Raw genomic sequence first — 12684 nt, forward strand, 5'->3', positions numbered from 1 at the left:
ATGACGTCAACGGTAGCCACCGCCGCGCCAAAGGACCTGTGGGGTGAGAGGCTGAGTGGCAGCAGTAGCAATAACGGCAGGTTCAGCGACACTTATCAACGGGGCCACCGCATAGGTAATCACGAGCGCGGCGACGGCGACACTGCGCAGACGAGACAGCAACTGCGGAGTGCTGGCTCGCCTGTGGGGGCATTAGGGACGTCGACGAGGATGCGTTCGGCGGTGGAAGAGGAAAGGCAGACCGTGCCAGGCGAAGCGCTTGCTGGTGATGTTGCTGTGGTGGTAGAGGTCTCCTCAACGCCATCGCCGACCGCCTCCGCCTCACTGGCACTTCGCACGGGTGCCGTGCAGCCGCGATCGGCCGCGACAGGCTTCTTCAAAGGAAAAGAGGCGTCGCCACCCACAGCGATCGAGGGCGCCGCCTTTACCACCTGTCCTATCTTTTTGTCGGCTGGCTCTGCAGGCGGGATGTCGCGGCCCGCGGCATCGGCCACCGCCACGGCCGTGCCGAGTTCTCTTGGCTCGCCAACCACAACCGGTATGGGGCCAATCCGAACTGATGCTGTCCCCACCGTCGAGGCCGCCGTTGCCCCAGTTTACACAGGCGGCCCCAGTGAAGTGGTACAAGAGTCTTCCCGGACGAGTGTTGGCTCCGTGACGTCACCGACGGAGGTCCGCAAGGCTCCTCTGGCGTCGCGGAGCTCATCGTCTTCCTTGAATGGTGATCCTGTTCTTGCACCCGTGCAGATTGCCAGTTCGACCAGCACCGGACGCCCTTCCGGGGGCGCGGCCACTGCCACGCCGGGTCTTTCCATACGCAAACTCCCCGTGCCGTTCACCACCGCGGCGGAGGTGGACACGCCACCATCTTCCTCGTCTTCGCGGCAGCCCCTACCATCTACCACGCGGCCGCCTACTGCTGCCGCTGCCTCTGCGGCTGCTGGGCGGACTGCGACTCCAGCCGAAGCTTGCACTGCTCCGTCATCCGCCTTCACCGCAGTGCCCGACGGCAGAAGCAGCGCTTTGGGTAGTGGCAGCCCTGTGCTGTCCGGCCCGGGCAGCGTCGTGTACAATCGTGTGAGCGCGCAAGGTCGCGGCTCCGTGCCGTCCAGCGTCCTGGAGGCCCCGTCGCGGCCCAAGTGGTGCGCCCCGCCGGCCGAGCACACAGCATCCCCCTCCCCTCCCGCTGCTGCGGCACAGTCAGCTGCTATCTCAGCAGCGCCTCCCCCACTAACTGGGCCCGCTGCCTCGACGCAGGCTGCCCACGCAGCGGAGCCGACGCCAGCGGCGGCGCGTGCAAGTGTGTTCTCCACGTCGCAGCCGTTTGTAAACGTGCTTGCTCGACCGCACCGGCAAGCGCCCCGACTGCCGGGAGCGACTCACACGTCTGCTGTCCTCTCACTCATCGAAGACGACGATGAGCAGCCACGGTGTAGCTCCCCTTCGGTCTCGAGTGCCCCATCAACAGAGGGGAACAAGGCAGAGACAGGGCAACCAAAGACCGTGAGTGTGCAGGGCCGCGGCCCCCCGTCGTCGCGCATCGCGTCACCACCTTCGCCACCCACACGGCATGCCGCTTCTTCCGCGGAGGGCGCGACGCCGCCTCTCCTGTCGCGGTCTGCCGTCGTGACCGCAGCTCAGCGGCAGCGGGAGGCGGCTTTGGTGATCTACGATGATCGCGTGCCGCCGGCAAAGCGGCGGGCGAAGCGCCAGGCGCGGCCCATGACTGGCCAACCGGCCGCGATTGCCCTCACAGACCCGATGTCGGCGTGTGTGCTGCGCGGACTGCGGACGAACGTCCCGCAGGATGGAAACAGGGAAGACCCACTGACGTGCCGTCCCATCTTGCGCATTGGTGGTAGTGGTGGTGCTGGATGGCGCAAGAATCCTGGCGATTGGCTTTCTGAAAGGCCTCCGCTTGATGGCAGAGACGTCGAAGATGACGGTTGTGAAGGCGCAGACGGCAGCGACAACGCTACTCGCGGTAGGCGTGATCACTCCACTGCATTACACGGGTTCTCAGGTATACCCACTGGACACGACCAATATCCTGGGCGAAGCACCGGCGAAGATCGATCAGCGAAGTTGACGCTGCATTCTGCAAGCAACTACACTGCGCAGCGACTCTTCAGTGAGCCTCAGCCGCAGCACAAGGAGCGCGTCGATTCCTACATCTCCGGCACCGGTAACGGTGAATCGGTGCCATGTGTAGTGATGCGCCTCAGACAGCAGGGCGCGCCGACAGTGAGTGACGTCAAAGCCACTCACGGGGACTTCAGTAGCGCGAGACTGTCGTCCTCAGTGCTCCCACCCGCTGCGGCATCGAAACGGACCGCGGTGTCGCTTCTCACCGATGAGTCCGTGAATGTCGACTTGCTCAACTACCGCCGCTCTCGAAGAAAGCAGCAACAGCAGCGATGACGTGGACGGCAGCCTTGCCTGCACTAGCACTGCGACGACCACTGTCGAGGCAGCGGTCAATGCTCGCTCGACCTTACACTCGCGTCGTCACGTGTGCCTTGCCCACCCGCACGCGCGCGTTTTACGGCTCTACAGCTGAACGCATCGTCTGTTGCAACTGAGAACTCAGAGTGCCGCCGTTCTGCGCGTCTGCGCAAGCGTCTCTCGCTTGTTCTCTCTGCGCGTGTGCCCCCATCTCTCCCGCTACCGCCCCGACCATCTTCTCTGCCATCTCGATCATGACAGGTCTTGCTTTGTGGCTGTGCCCAGACTCTCTCCAGACACAGAAACATGCGTGTAGATGCAACCAACTCCCGCCCACGACAGCAAGCATAACATGGTAGCCGCACAGCGACGGCGTCTGCGCACGAGGAGTAGAGGGACAGATTGGGAGAATGGGCCGTACCGGGTGTCGTCCTTCCAATCGCCCATCTCGACCCCCTCAATTTTCCTGATTGCTCTCCCTTCGCTGTCTCCAGCATCCCCTCACGTCTTTCACCCCTCCCCGCCCCATCTGCCTCGCAGCTCACGCGTCGCTTCACACCTCACGCACGCGTTTGCTCGAGCGCGTGACGTAAGTGCATGTGTGTGTGTGTGTGGGCGCCACCCCCGCTCTCGCTCGCTCGCTTCCCATGCGTGCATGCGTGAAGCAGGGCCTAACGGTGCACAAGAGCTGCGCGACAGCCACACCGTCGCTCATGCACACCCCCACCAACCTTTCTATCTTCTCCTACTCCCCATACGGCCGCACAGCGCAACTCCTTCGAAGCGATGAACCAGCTGAGGTTGCGTCGATCTTCTCCCACGCAGCGGGAGTCCCATCCGGCGACGGGGGACTTGGCGGACAAACACCGCAGTGCTACCTGCAGCAGGAAGCGGCGGTCCAGCAGGTTCGGCATGTCCTGTACTGCTTTGATATGCATCTTTCTCCATCTGATTGCCGTGGCGGGCTTTTCCGGCCATGCCGCATCGCGGAGTCCCGAGGACCTGGATGAGCAGTGGGATGACGTGCGCTCTTATGCGGTGTGTTGTGGTCGAAGATGCGCGGCGCGACGCCACTGTGCACCTATGCCGGCGCGCGACACTACAGCTGGTGCGGCGCGGTAGACAACAGTAGGTAGGTGTGACTACTGGCTTCGTCGTTGCCCTCCAGCGACGGTCGCGCTGTCTTCGCGTCACCAGCCTTCTGACAGCAGGCGGCCACCGCGGCCTCCTGTTTCGGTGTCGAAGCGGTTCTTGTCACCGCCGACGGTGAATGGATTGTAAGAGAAGTGCGTCGCGGCACAGACGCCGTTTGCACGTCATGCCTTCGTCCACCCCATCCGCCTCTACGAGGCGCCACACGGTGTGGCGGCCAGCGGCGTCTTCTCGCATATTCGAACCCCAATGTGCGTGCAGTCGCTGACCACCGGCCTTCAAGAAGCACCGCCCCAGCTACGACCTGATGCAGGTAGAGGCGCAGCTGCGGGAGCTGCACGCCAAGCTGCAGAAGTGTCTGTAGGCACGCACGGTTCTGTTTTCGCGGACTGTGCCAGCAGTCGCCAACCTGAGCGCCTTGGCCTCTTCTTGAGCTGCTGCGACGCACGCGTGTGATGTGGAACTCCTTCTTTGCGCTGCTGCTGAACGGCTTCGCTACCACAGCTACGCAGGCGTCATTTCGCAGGTTTCACCTCGTCAACTTGCACTTTCTCAACGCGCCCTTTCTGTCGCAGGTCGCTTCAACTCCACGCCATCCAGGGCCTGACCGCCGGCATCAGCAGCGGTACATCGCACTGAATCCCTCTCCCCATGCCGTGGACACCTGGCCCTGTCACCACTAGAGGCGACTTGGCATTTGGCATGAAGTGGGGCTACTGGGCCCAACACGGAGTTGGGGGGGCACGGGACCCTGAGACACCACGCGCTGACAGGGGTGTGTGCCTCCCCTTTCCTCACCCCTTCATCCGGGACCTCGTCCTGGAAAACTAGCGAAAAGTGTGGAAGGCGAGTCATGCGCATATTTGGTCATAGACCGTGAGGATGACAGCGAACGCTTTTCGGATGGAAAGGCGCGGAAGAAGATGGATGCTTGGCCATCTCTTCGCACACCGACTCCTTTTGCCCTTCCCTGCTGAGATGTATGCGCGCTTGATGTGAACACCATTTTCATCGACGACATCGGTACGACAGCATGTGAGGGAAGCACCAGGGAGGCGAGATCGGCAACAGAGGCGGCGGGCAGGCTGTGCAAAGAGGGTGCATATCATCGATGCAGATGTGTGGTGCGTGCCATTGCCGTGCGACGTCCAGGCGATGGTGACTTTGTGATGTGCTCTGAGGAAGAGGAGGCGGATGGTGGTGGTGATGAGGATAGACGTCACCCCTCCCATCCCCCAACACACGTGCCTAGAACCGCCCACGGGGAGACACATCTCGCTCCCCTCCCTCCCCACTGTGCACGCGGTGGGGCAGCACCGCCGAGAGCACGACACGGCCGCGATGTGTACAGAGAGGCAGCGGGAACACGAAGGCGACGCACACGTATGGCCTATGCCGATCTCTTTCGAGTGATGACTCTGCGTGCCCTCTTTTCTGTGGCGCGGGAAGATTTGCACAAGCAAGGCAGAGCAGCGCTTTCGAGGAGCAGGCCAGATAATCCAGCCTTGAAGCGCGCCGTTCTCTTTTCCTGGCGGCACCCGACTCTCGTTCCCGCATGCCTCTCCTGTCGTCACCCACGCATACTTGTAACATCCTGGCGTACGCGGACTGAAGCGCCCACCATAGTGCACTCACCCTTCTCCTCTTCCTCTTTGTGTTGCTTCTTGCCATCAGTCACCCCCTCCCCCGTGAGGATGATGATGAGGATGATGCCGGCCACCTCACCGCGGTATCAGGGCCTCACTACACCCTCACTCTTTGTGGGGATGCCAAGCAGCCGTCCTGCGGCCTGCCCTCGCGTGTTGGCTGCCGACTCTTGATGCCGGCGGACAGGTGTGGGTTGGCGCCGTGCCAAAGAGACTTGCGGCCACGACGCCACTTTTACCGGCCGACTGCGCATCCTGTCGACAATTCGCGAAAGCTTGATACACCCTCTCCCGCCCGAAGGCCCGCGGATTCAGGAGAGGGCGGAATGCCCCTGCCCGCCACACAGACTCACAGCAGCGTCCCGCCTGTCGCGGCACATGCGAGCAAGCCATCCAGACACACGCCCCCAGGCAACAACGCCGTCCTGAAGCCGGCCCCGGGATCCGAAAGTGCGGGCACGGCACACGCGCTGCCAGCGGTAGCTGGCATGGTGCATCCCAGCAGGACATGCAGGGGTCGGAGGGGCGCGAGTGATGGACGAGCGGGGCGTGAAGCGATCCATACGAATCAGCCCCAGCGCGCATGGGTGTGGCACACGCGGCATCTCCTACATCCCGACCGGGTGGGCCGATGAGGCGCAGACGCCGGAAGCGTAACGGGGACACCCCGAGTCGCACCATCGAGTCCTGCCGACGCCGGTGTGAAGAGTCACCGCACCGCATTGTGGAATGCCGCTGCCTGAGGCGACTGAGAGGGCGGAGCATGGCACATAGGCAATGGGGGTGCAGGGTCTCAGCGGGGGCTCTGACCTGCGGCTGGCGAGCCTCCTTCTCGAGCTCGGGCGGCATGCGCCTGCACCATCCCCTGCTGTCGCCGCGCGCCGGACGCCACCGCTTCCGCCCTCGAGTGCAGGACCCTGAACGCGGCCCGCCGTGGATGAAGGCCTGCAGTACACCCAGGCCCGTGCGGTGCCGGTCGAGCGGGGTGTATGCGGCAGGAGTGGACGAGGAAGGAGAGGGAGAGCTCGATAGAGACGCGTGGCCCGACTCGACGGCAGGACGGCTCGTGCCGGTCGACCAGGACTCCGCCGTGGGGCGGCAGAGGTCGGTGAACTGTGGTTGTGCATTGCATCGATCAGCGGACTTGTTCGTGGTGGCATGAGGCGTTCCAAAAAAAAAACGAGAAGAAAAAGGCGGTATCACTCGTCCTCCCTGCTCCTGTTCGGCTCGATGCGTGGATGTGCATGCCTACTTGTGCAGGCCTGTGCCTGCCGGTGGATGCGTGCGGTTTTCGTACGCTTACGGGTGTGCCAGCACGCGCCATGTCACGCACCATCATCGCCCTTATCGTGGTAAGCGCTATCATCCTTTTCTGGATGCTTTCTTCTTTCCGCGTGGTGGAGGGACCCCGCAGCGATTCCCGAGGCACTCAGAGGAATCGAGGGGCAGCACTGAACGCAGTCTTGTTGCACATATGCCGCTCTCCGCATGCAAGCACACGCGTCTTCCGACTTCCCCTCTCCCTTCGCACCACACCGCTGCTCAAGAAACCCCAGCAAACCCCAGCAGGAGCAGCAGCGCTCTTTTTTTCATCGTTTCGTGTGCCCCGTCGCCAGCAACTTGGGGGGCGTGTGTGTGCGCGAGGCAGCTCTGTGAACGATGAGGAGGCCGGTCGCTGGCGTAGTGGGTGCACCGCGTTGCGCCGGTGTTCTTGGCGGCGCCGCGGCGTTCCTCCACACACCAAGTCTTCTGCAACCCTTCCTGCGTGATAGCACCGCTGCGGCAACGCGAACGCCTCGTCGGAGCCTCTCGTCCTCGTCGTCTTCTCCCTCCTCCGCTTTCAGTGGCTCTCCCCGTTGCGGCAGCGCTAACAGAAGCGCCGAGAAGGGCTTCGTCGGGTGGCTGAGACAGCTCTACCTCGACTTCCAGATTTATCGCGACCGCCAGCTCGACGCTGTGGCGGCCGAGGAGGCGCAAGCGGCCGTCGAGCAGCGCTTCTACGGGGACAGTGACGGCGCGTCTCTCTCCGCCGCTGCTGCGGCAGCCACAGCTACAACTCATGGCGGGCAGGCCGGTGACACGCAAGCTCGCGGGCGCCGCTCGCCGCTGATCTCGCGCAATCCCACCCTGTGCCCACGCAGCGTCCTTTTCGTTCCAGGCTCGAAGCCGCGCGCCTTGGCCAAAATTCCAACGCTGCCGGCGGATTGCTTCATACTTGATCTCGAGGACAGCGTCGGTGCGGCGTCGAAGCGGCGGGCGCGCGAGAATATTCAAGCTTTTGTCGAAGACCTGCAGAGGGAGCAGCGCACACAGCGGGCCGCCCAGGCTACCGCCGCCGCCGCTGGGAGTGGTGAGGTTGCTGCCGAGGCGGGCGATGCCTATCCCCGCCTAATTGTCCGCATCAACTCACCGGACTACGACCCGGCGACGGCGATACTGGACTTGCAGCTGGTAGGCCTGCTGGGCCCCGCCATTGAAGGCATTGCGTTACCGAAGACGACCGTGCGCACACATCAGCTCATCAAGGACTACGTGTACCCGTATCATCAGCTGTGGGCCTTCTTCGAATCGCCGCTCTCCGTCATACAGGCACCCCTTATCTGCAAACAGCAGGTGTATCAGTACGCCGTCATGGGGTACAACGACCTAAGCGCCGAGCTGCAACTGCCCATGGTCACACCCTCGACTCTGCCGGGTACTACCGACGGCAACTCCGTTAGCGAGGCCGGCAAGGAATCCCTGCACACTGCGATGCGGCTGCCGCTGTGGCAGAGCACCGTGCAGGTGCTGCTGGCCGCTCGTGCGCATCACATGTTTGTCATCGATGCTGTCTTCAACGACCCCACCGACAAGGCCGGCTTCCGCCGCAGCCTGCAGGAGTGCCGTCTGCTGGGCTTGGATGGCAAGACACTCATCCACCCGGTACAGATCGAGCCCACCAACGCGGCATACACACCAGCGGAGGAGGAGGTGGCATGGGCGCAGCGTATCGTCGAGGCGGTGGCGCGCTCTGGAGGCGACGTGACCACAGTGGACGGCACTATGGCAGAGGACTTGCACCAGCGGCAGGCAAGACATGTTCTGGCGTTGCATCGAAGCGCTGAGCTCGAGAAGACGCTCCGAAAGACCGAGGCGCCGCAAGGCACCGCTGACATCTGCGTCTCTAAGGAAGCCGCGGAAGGCACCAGAGCGACTGGGGCGGCTGGAGGCGATCGCAGCGAGACTGGCCGCCAGCCACGCCACACCCCCTCCCGGCATCGTCATGTGAGCTGATGATGACTGCACGCGGCGACTGAAGTGTTGATGAAGCACACAGAGAAGCTTCCACGTCGCTCTCTATCTGTGTGTGTGTGTTTCGGTTTACGTGCATGCGCTCTTGCGCTCTTCAAACACTAAATGGGGAGGGGCCAAGCGGGAGCCGAACACGCGGAGCGAAGAACGCTGGACTCGGTTAGCGGGCACCCACAGCGGAGTTTTGCCGCGCATCGTAGCGCCTCAGACGCGCCCGTCACTCTGTCTCTCTCTCGCTCGCTCCCCTTTTCGTCCCTTACGGTCGTCGAGGGGGACAGTTCACAAGATGCTCACAAAGGCAGACCAGCTGTGAGTGGGCAACGCGGGACACGACACGCTTTCTCTCTTCCTCTGCGTGCTCTTTTCCCTTCTCTTGCCACCTTCCACGACCACTCTCCGTCTCAGCTCTGCTGCGCCGCTGTGCCGCGCCGCACTTATCCCCTTCCCTCCCTCACTTGTCTATGCATATATATATATATATATATATATATGCGCATCCGCTGCTGCTCACGTCGCTTCCTTCTCCATCGCTCTAGGCGTATTCTCTCCCTCTCCCACCCTCTCTCTGCCTGCAAGCACCTTCATTGCGTCTCCATCAGACAGATGTAAAAGGCCATGCGCAACAGCTTCTCGCATACGCTCTTCGCCAACGTAGTGGATCCACGCAGCCCTTCACACCGACAGACACACACGTGCATCACTTTCCTCCCCTCCAATCACCCTCTTCTCTCTTCCTGAATTGCCTTAGCGGCTGGGACACTCTCGTGTAGATGCCTGGGGGAGGCAGGATGGTGACGACCATCGGCAACGGCGGTGGAGTTGTGGCCACGTGTGGGCAGTGCGGCACGGCGTTTCAAAAGTTGAGCGCGCGTTTTTGCAGCCGATGCGGCGCGCGGCGTGATATTCCAGCTGCGGCGGCCGTGACGGCCGCCGCCGCGGCGAGAAAGCCGAAGCCCAAAGAGGCGGTTGTGTCGATGCCACCCTTGCCCTCTGCCGGCAAGGAGTCCGTCTCGCGGCCACCGGCTGATGGCGCGAAGGGCACGCTGCGGCCGTTTGATCTAGAGAAGCTCAGCGAGAAGCGAAGTAGCGGCGGCGGTAGTGTGGCCCCACCGCCCTTGACCGAGGTGTCGGCGTCTGCGCTAGAGTTTCGCGACCCAAGCGAGGCCACCTCCATCACCACACCCAAGCGGCGAGCTAGCCTTGCAACGGCAGCTGGAGGTGTGCTTTCCTCTGCCGTTGATGCTTCTCTGACCCTTTCTGATCAGCAGCGGCGGCGCGAGCAACGCGCGTCTTCCAATTACGTCAAGGACGGCTCACTCACCGGGCCACCTCTGGCATCGATGGCTGACCGGGACCAGCTTGAGCATGTGCTCACTTCGTCTTCACAGGAGGACGCGGCGATGGGAGGCGCTGCGGGCAACGGCGTTGACCGAAGTCACGTCCCCATTCCGCCCCCCGAGCAGCGCCCGCCGTCCACCTTTCCACTATCTGTAGCGCTAGTACGCAGGGACGGGGGCAGAGCAGCAGTGACGGATGGCGCAGACTTCAAGGGCGCCTCGGTGAAAACAGCTCCCACTGCCTGGCCGGCGGAAGCGCAGGCGTCCACGAGCAACGGTGGCGACACCGAAGAGGCTATCGCGTCTCTGCGGCCATCGGCGGAGGAGGAGGCGCAGTACACTGCCTGGGTGACGCTCTCGCCTGACGACCTCACCCCGGAGATGTTGCAGACTAGCAATGCCAGCGAGCTGCGACAGTGGCGCAAGGGCAGCCTCATCGGCCGCGGCACCTACGGGTCTGTCTATCTAGGGCTCCTTCCTGACGGCAGCTTCCACGCCGTCAAGTGCGTGGAGCTGGGCAACAGGAAGGCTGCAGCAGATCACCTCGGCGCCCTCGAGCTTGTCTCACTCTCGCGCGAGGTCAACATGATGCATCGCTTGCGACACCGAAACCTCTGCACGTTCAAAGGCGTCTACTTTGACTCGGAGAGCGCCTGCGTCTGCATGTTCATGGAGTACATCGGCGGCGGCTCCCTCTCCGCTCTCGTCAAGAAGTTCAAGCCGCTGCCATCCTCGGTGGTGCGCAGCTGGACGCAGCAGCTGCTCTCAGGGTTACACTACTTACATAGCCAGCACATCATTCACCGCGACATCAAGGGCGACAATGTGCTGGTCGACACCACAGCCGATCCAGCCACCAAGTCGCAGATCAAACTTGTCGACTTTGGGGCGGCGCGGCGGCTGACAGATGCCGTGTCGCAGAGCAGCACCGTGATCGGCACACCGTACTGGATGGCGCCCGAGGTGGTGGACGCGTCCGGAGACGGGAGCGGGTATAGCTATAAGGCGGACGTGTGGTCGGTGGGGTGCACTGTGGCGGAGATGCTGACGGGGCGGCCGCCGTGGCCGTGCAAGACGAGTGCACCAGCCGCTATCATGATGATTGCGTCTGCCACCGGGATGCCGACGGAAATTCCGGAAGAGGAGGCGACGCCAGGATGCCTAGACTTCATGCGCCAGTGCTTCATCCGTGACCCGGAGAAGCGGCCGACGGTGCAGCAGCTGCTGCAGCACCCGTGGATACAAGTAAAGATGGAGTAGTGGGGAGGGGGAGAGATCGAGGGAAGGGATAGACAAAGTTCGGGTGAGAGCGCAACGCCCTGTGCCGCGATATCGACGACCCCCTCCACTTGCTCATCACCGTCGCCGCTGCACTGTTTCTCTTCCCTTTCTCTCGCTCTTTCCCCATCCCCACGCTCACTCACACAGACACGCTGCGCTTCTCTTGCATCGTTGCCTGGGCGTGGACGACTTCTCGTTTAACAGCGACAGGATGTACATGGAACCTGCTGGGTTTCTCTGGTGTATAGGTATACGGATATATGTATTGTCCCTCTTCCTTTTTTTTCTTTCTGCTGTGGCTATGTGTCGATGAGCAACCGAAGCGGCGACATTGTCCTCGCAAAGGACGCGACCAAGTGCGAAGGACGAAGGATAGATCGCGCGCCTGCTCAAGCAGCGATCAAACCTTTCACAACTCTCTCTCCCTCTTCTCTCCCCCTTATGTGTGTTGCAGCATCTCTTTGTGTCCGTAGATGGGCCGCCTTTCTCCGCTGTCTTCCTTTCCGACTCTCTCACACCCACACCCACACGCTCTGCATGTTGGCTCTTGTTGTTTTCTATTGATTTGCACATACCTGTGCGCGTGTGCCCCGCTGTGTCCGTCTCTTGTGGCGCTTTACATCATCTCCGCGTGTGCCGTGCCCTGCGCACCCCTTCGCCATTCGTGTCCGTCTCTCTCTCTTTGCTCTGTACTTAAGCAGTCTGTAGCGACCGGAATACACAAGGAGACGCACCACCCACCACCGCCACTCCGATAAGGAAAGCGAAACACGACCACAGAGGAGGAAAAGCGCCATGATAGAACCCTCCCTTCCACGAAGCGCCCCTCAGGAATGCATGCTTGCGTGTGCGCAAGAGCGCGCACCGCTCTCTCCTGTCTCCCCCCTCCGCCTCCGCCATGTCCAAAGAAGAGACGGCGCAGGTTCCATGGCTGCCACGCCCTTCTTATCCTCCTCCTTCACCTTCACACTCTTTTTCTTGTCCCTCCTTGATGGAACTCCCTGACAACGCGCCTCATCCTTCTTTGCTCACTGCTGTACACATGCGCATGCATGCATCTCGGGCATTGATGCTGTGGCATACCCTTCCATTCGCTTTTATCTCTGGAGTGTGCTTGCGCACGCGTGCACCTCTGTCCTTCGGGTGCCTCCCTCTTTTCTTGTCTCACGGCAATCCCCTCCCCCCCCCGCATTCCCGCACTTCTTGTTCGTTTCTGTCCATCCATCTATCCAGCAGCTCGGTGACGAGTAACAGCATACGGGCACACCAACACCGACAACGTACAGACCATCATTACTGCCATCATCAGGTGCTCGTAAACAGCACACCCACACACACACACACGCACACAAGCATACGCGGCTTGGGTGGCACCGCTTTCTCAGCGTTCTTGTGGTTACTCCCTATATACTCTCCGCACTCATTGCGCTGACCTCTTATACGCTGTCCCCCTGCTTTCTGCGCGTGTCTCTCTCGCGCACCCCCTGTCTTGCTGTACACATGTGCTGGGTGCGCAGTGTGCCTGCGTGTTC

At 62.1% G+C, this 12684-nt stretch overlaps 3 protein-coding genes across 3 annotated transcripts; all 3 read left to right on the forward strand.

The window, feature by feature from the left end:
* LINJ_24_1480 (hypothetical protein) lies at positions 1-2421 on the forward strand (the record flags this gene model as incomplete). Its single annotated transcript, XM_001465937.1, has 1 exon — positions 1-2421. The coding sequence occupies one exon, from the start codon at positions 1-3 to the stop codon at positions 2419-2421; it is 2421 nt and encodes an 806-aa protein (XP_001465974.1).
* A 4481-nt stretch (positions 2422-6902) lies between these two features.
* On the forward strand, positions 6903-8516 carry LINJ_24_1490 (conserved hypothetical protein; the record flags this gene model as incomplete). Its single annotated transcript, XM_003392512.1, has 1 exon — positions 6903-8516. The coding sequence occupies one exon, from the start codon at positions 6903-6905 to the stop codon at positions 8514-8516; it is 1614 nt and encodes a 537-aa protein (XP_003392560.1).
* An 806-nt stretch (positions 8517-9322) lies between these two features.
* Positions 9323-11131, forward strand: LINJ_24_1500 (NPK1-related protein kinase-like; the record flags this gene model as incomplete). The annotated part of the gene is made up of 1 exon (XM_001465938.1): positions 9323-11131. The coding sequence occupies one exon, from the start codon at positions 9323-9325 to the stop codon at positions 11129-11131; it is 1809 nt and encodes a 602-aa protein (XP_001465975.1).
* Between the last annotated feature and the right edge of the window lie 1553 nt (positions 11132-12684).

The sequence above is a fragment of the Leishmania infantum genome, chromosome 24 (genome assembly GCF_000002875.2).
Source record: "Leishmania infantum JPCM5 genome chromosome 24".
Lineage (NCBI taxonomy): Eukaryota > Euglenozoa > Kinetoplastea > Trypanosomatida > Trypanosomatidae > Leishmania > Leishmania infantum.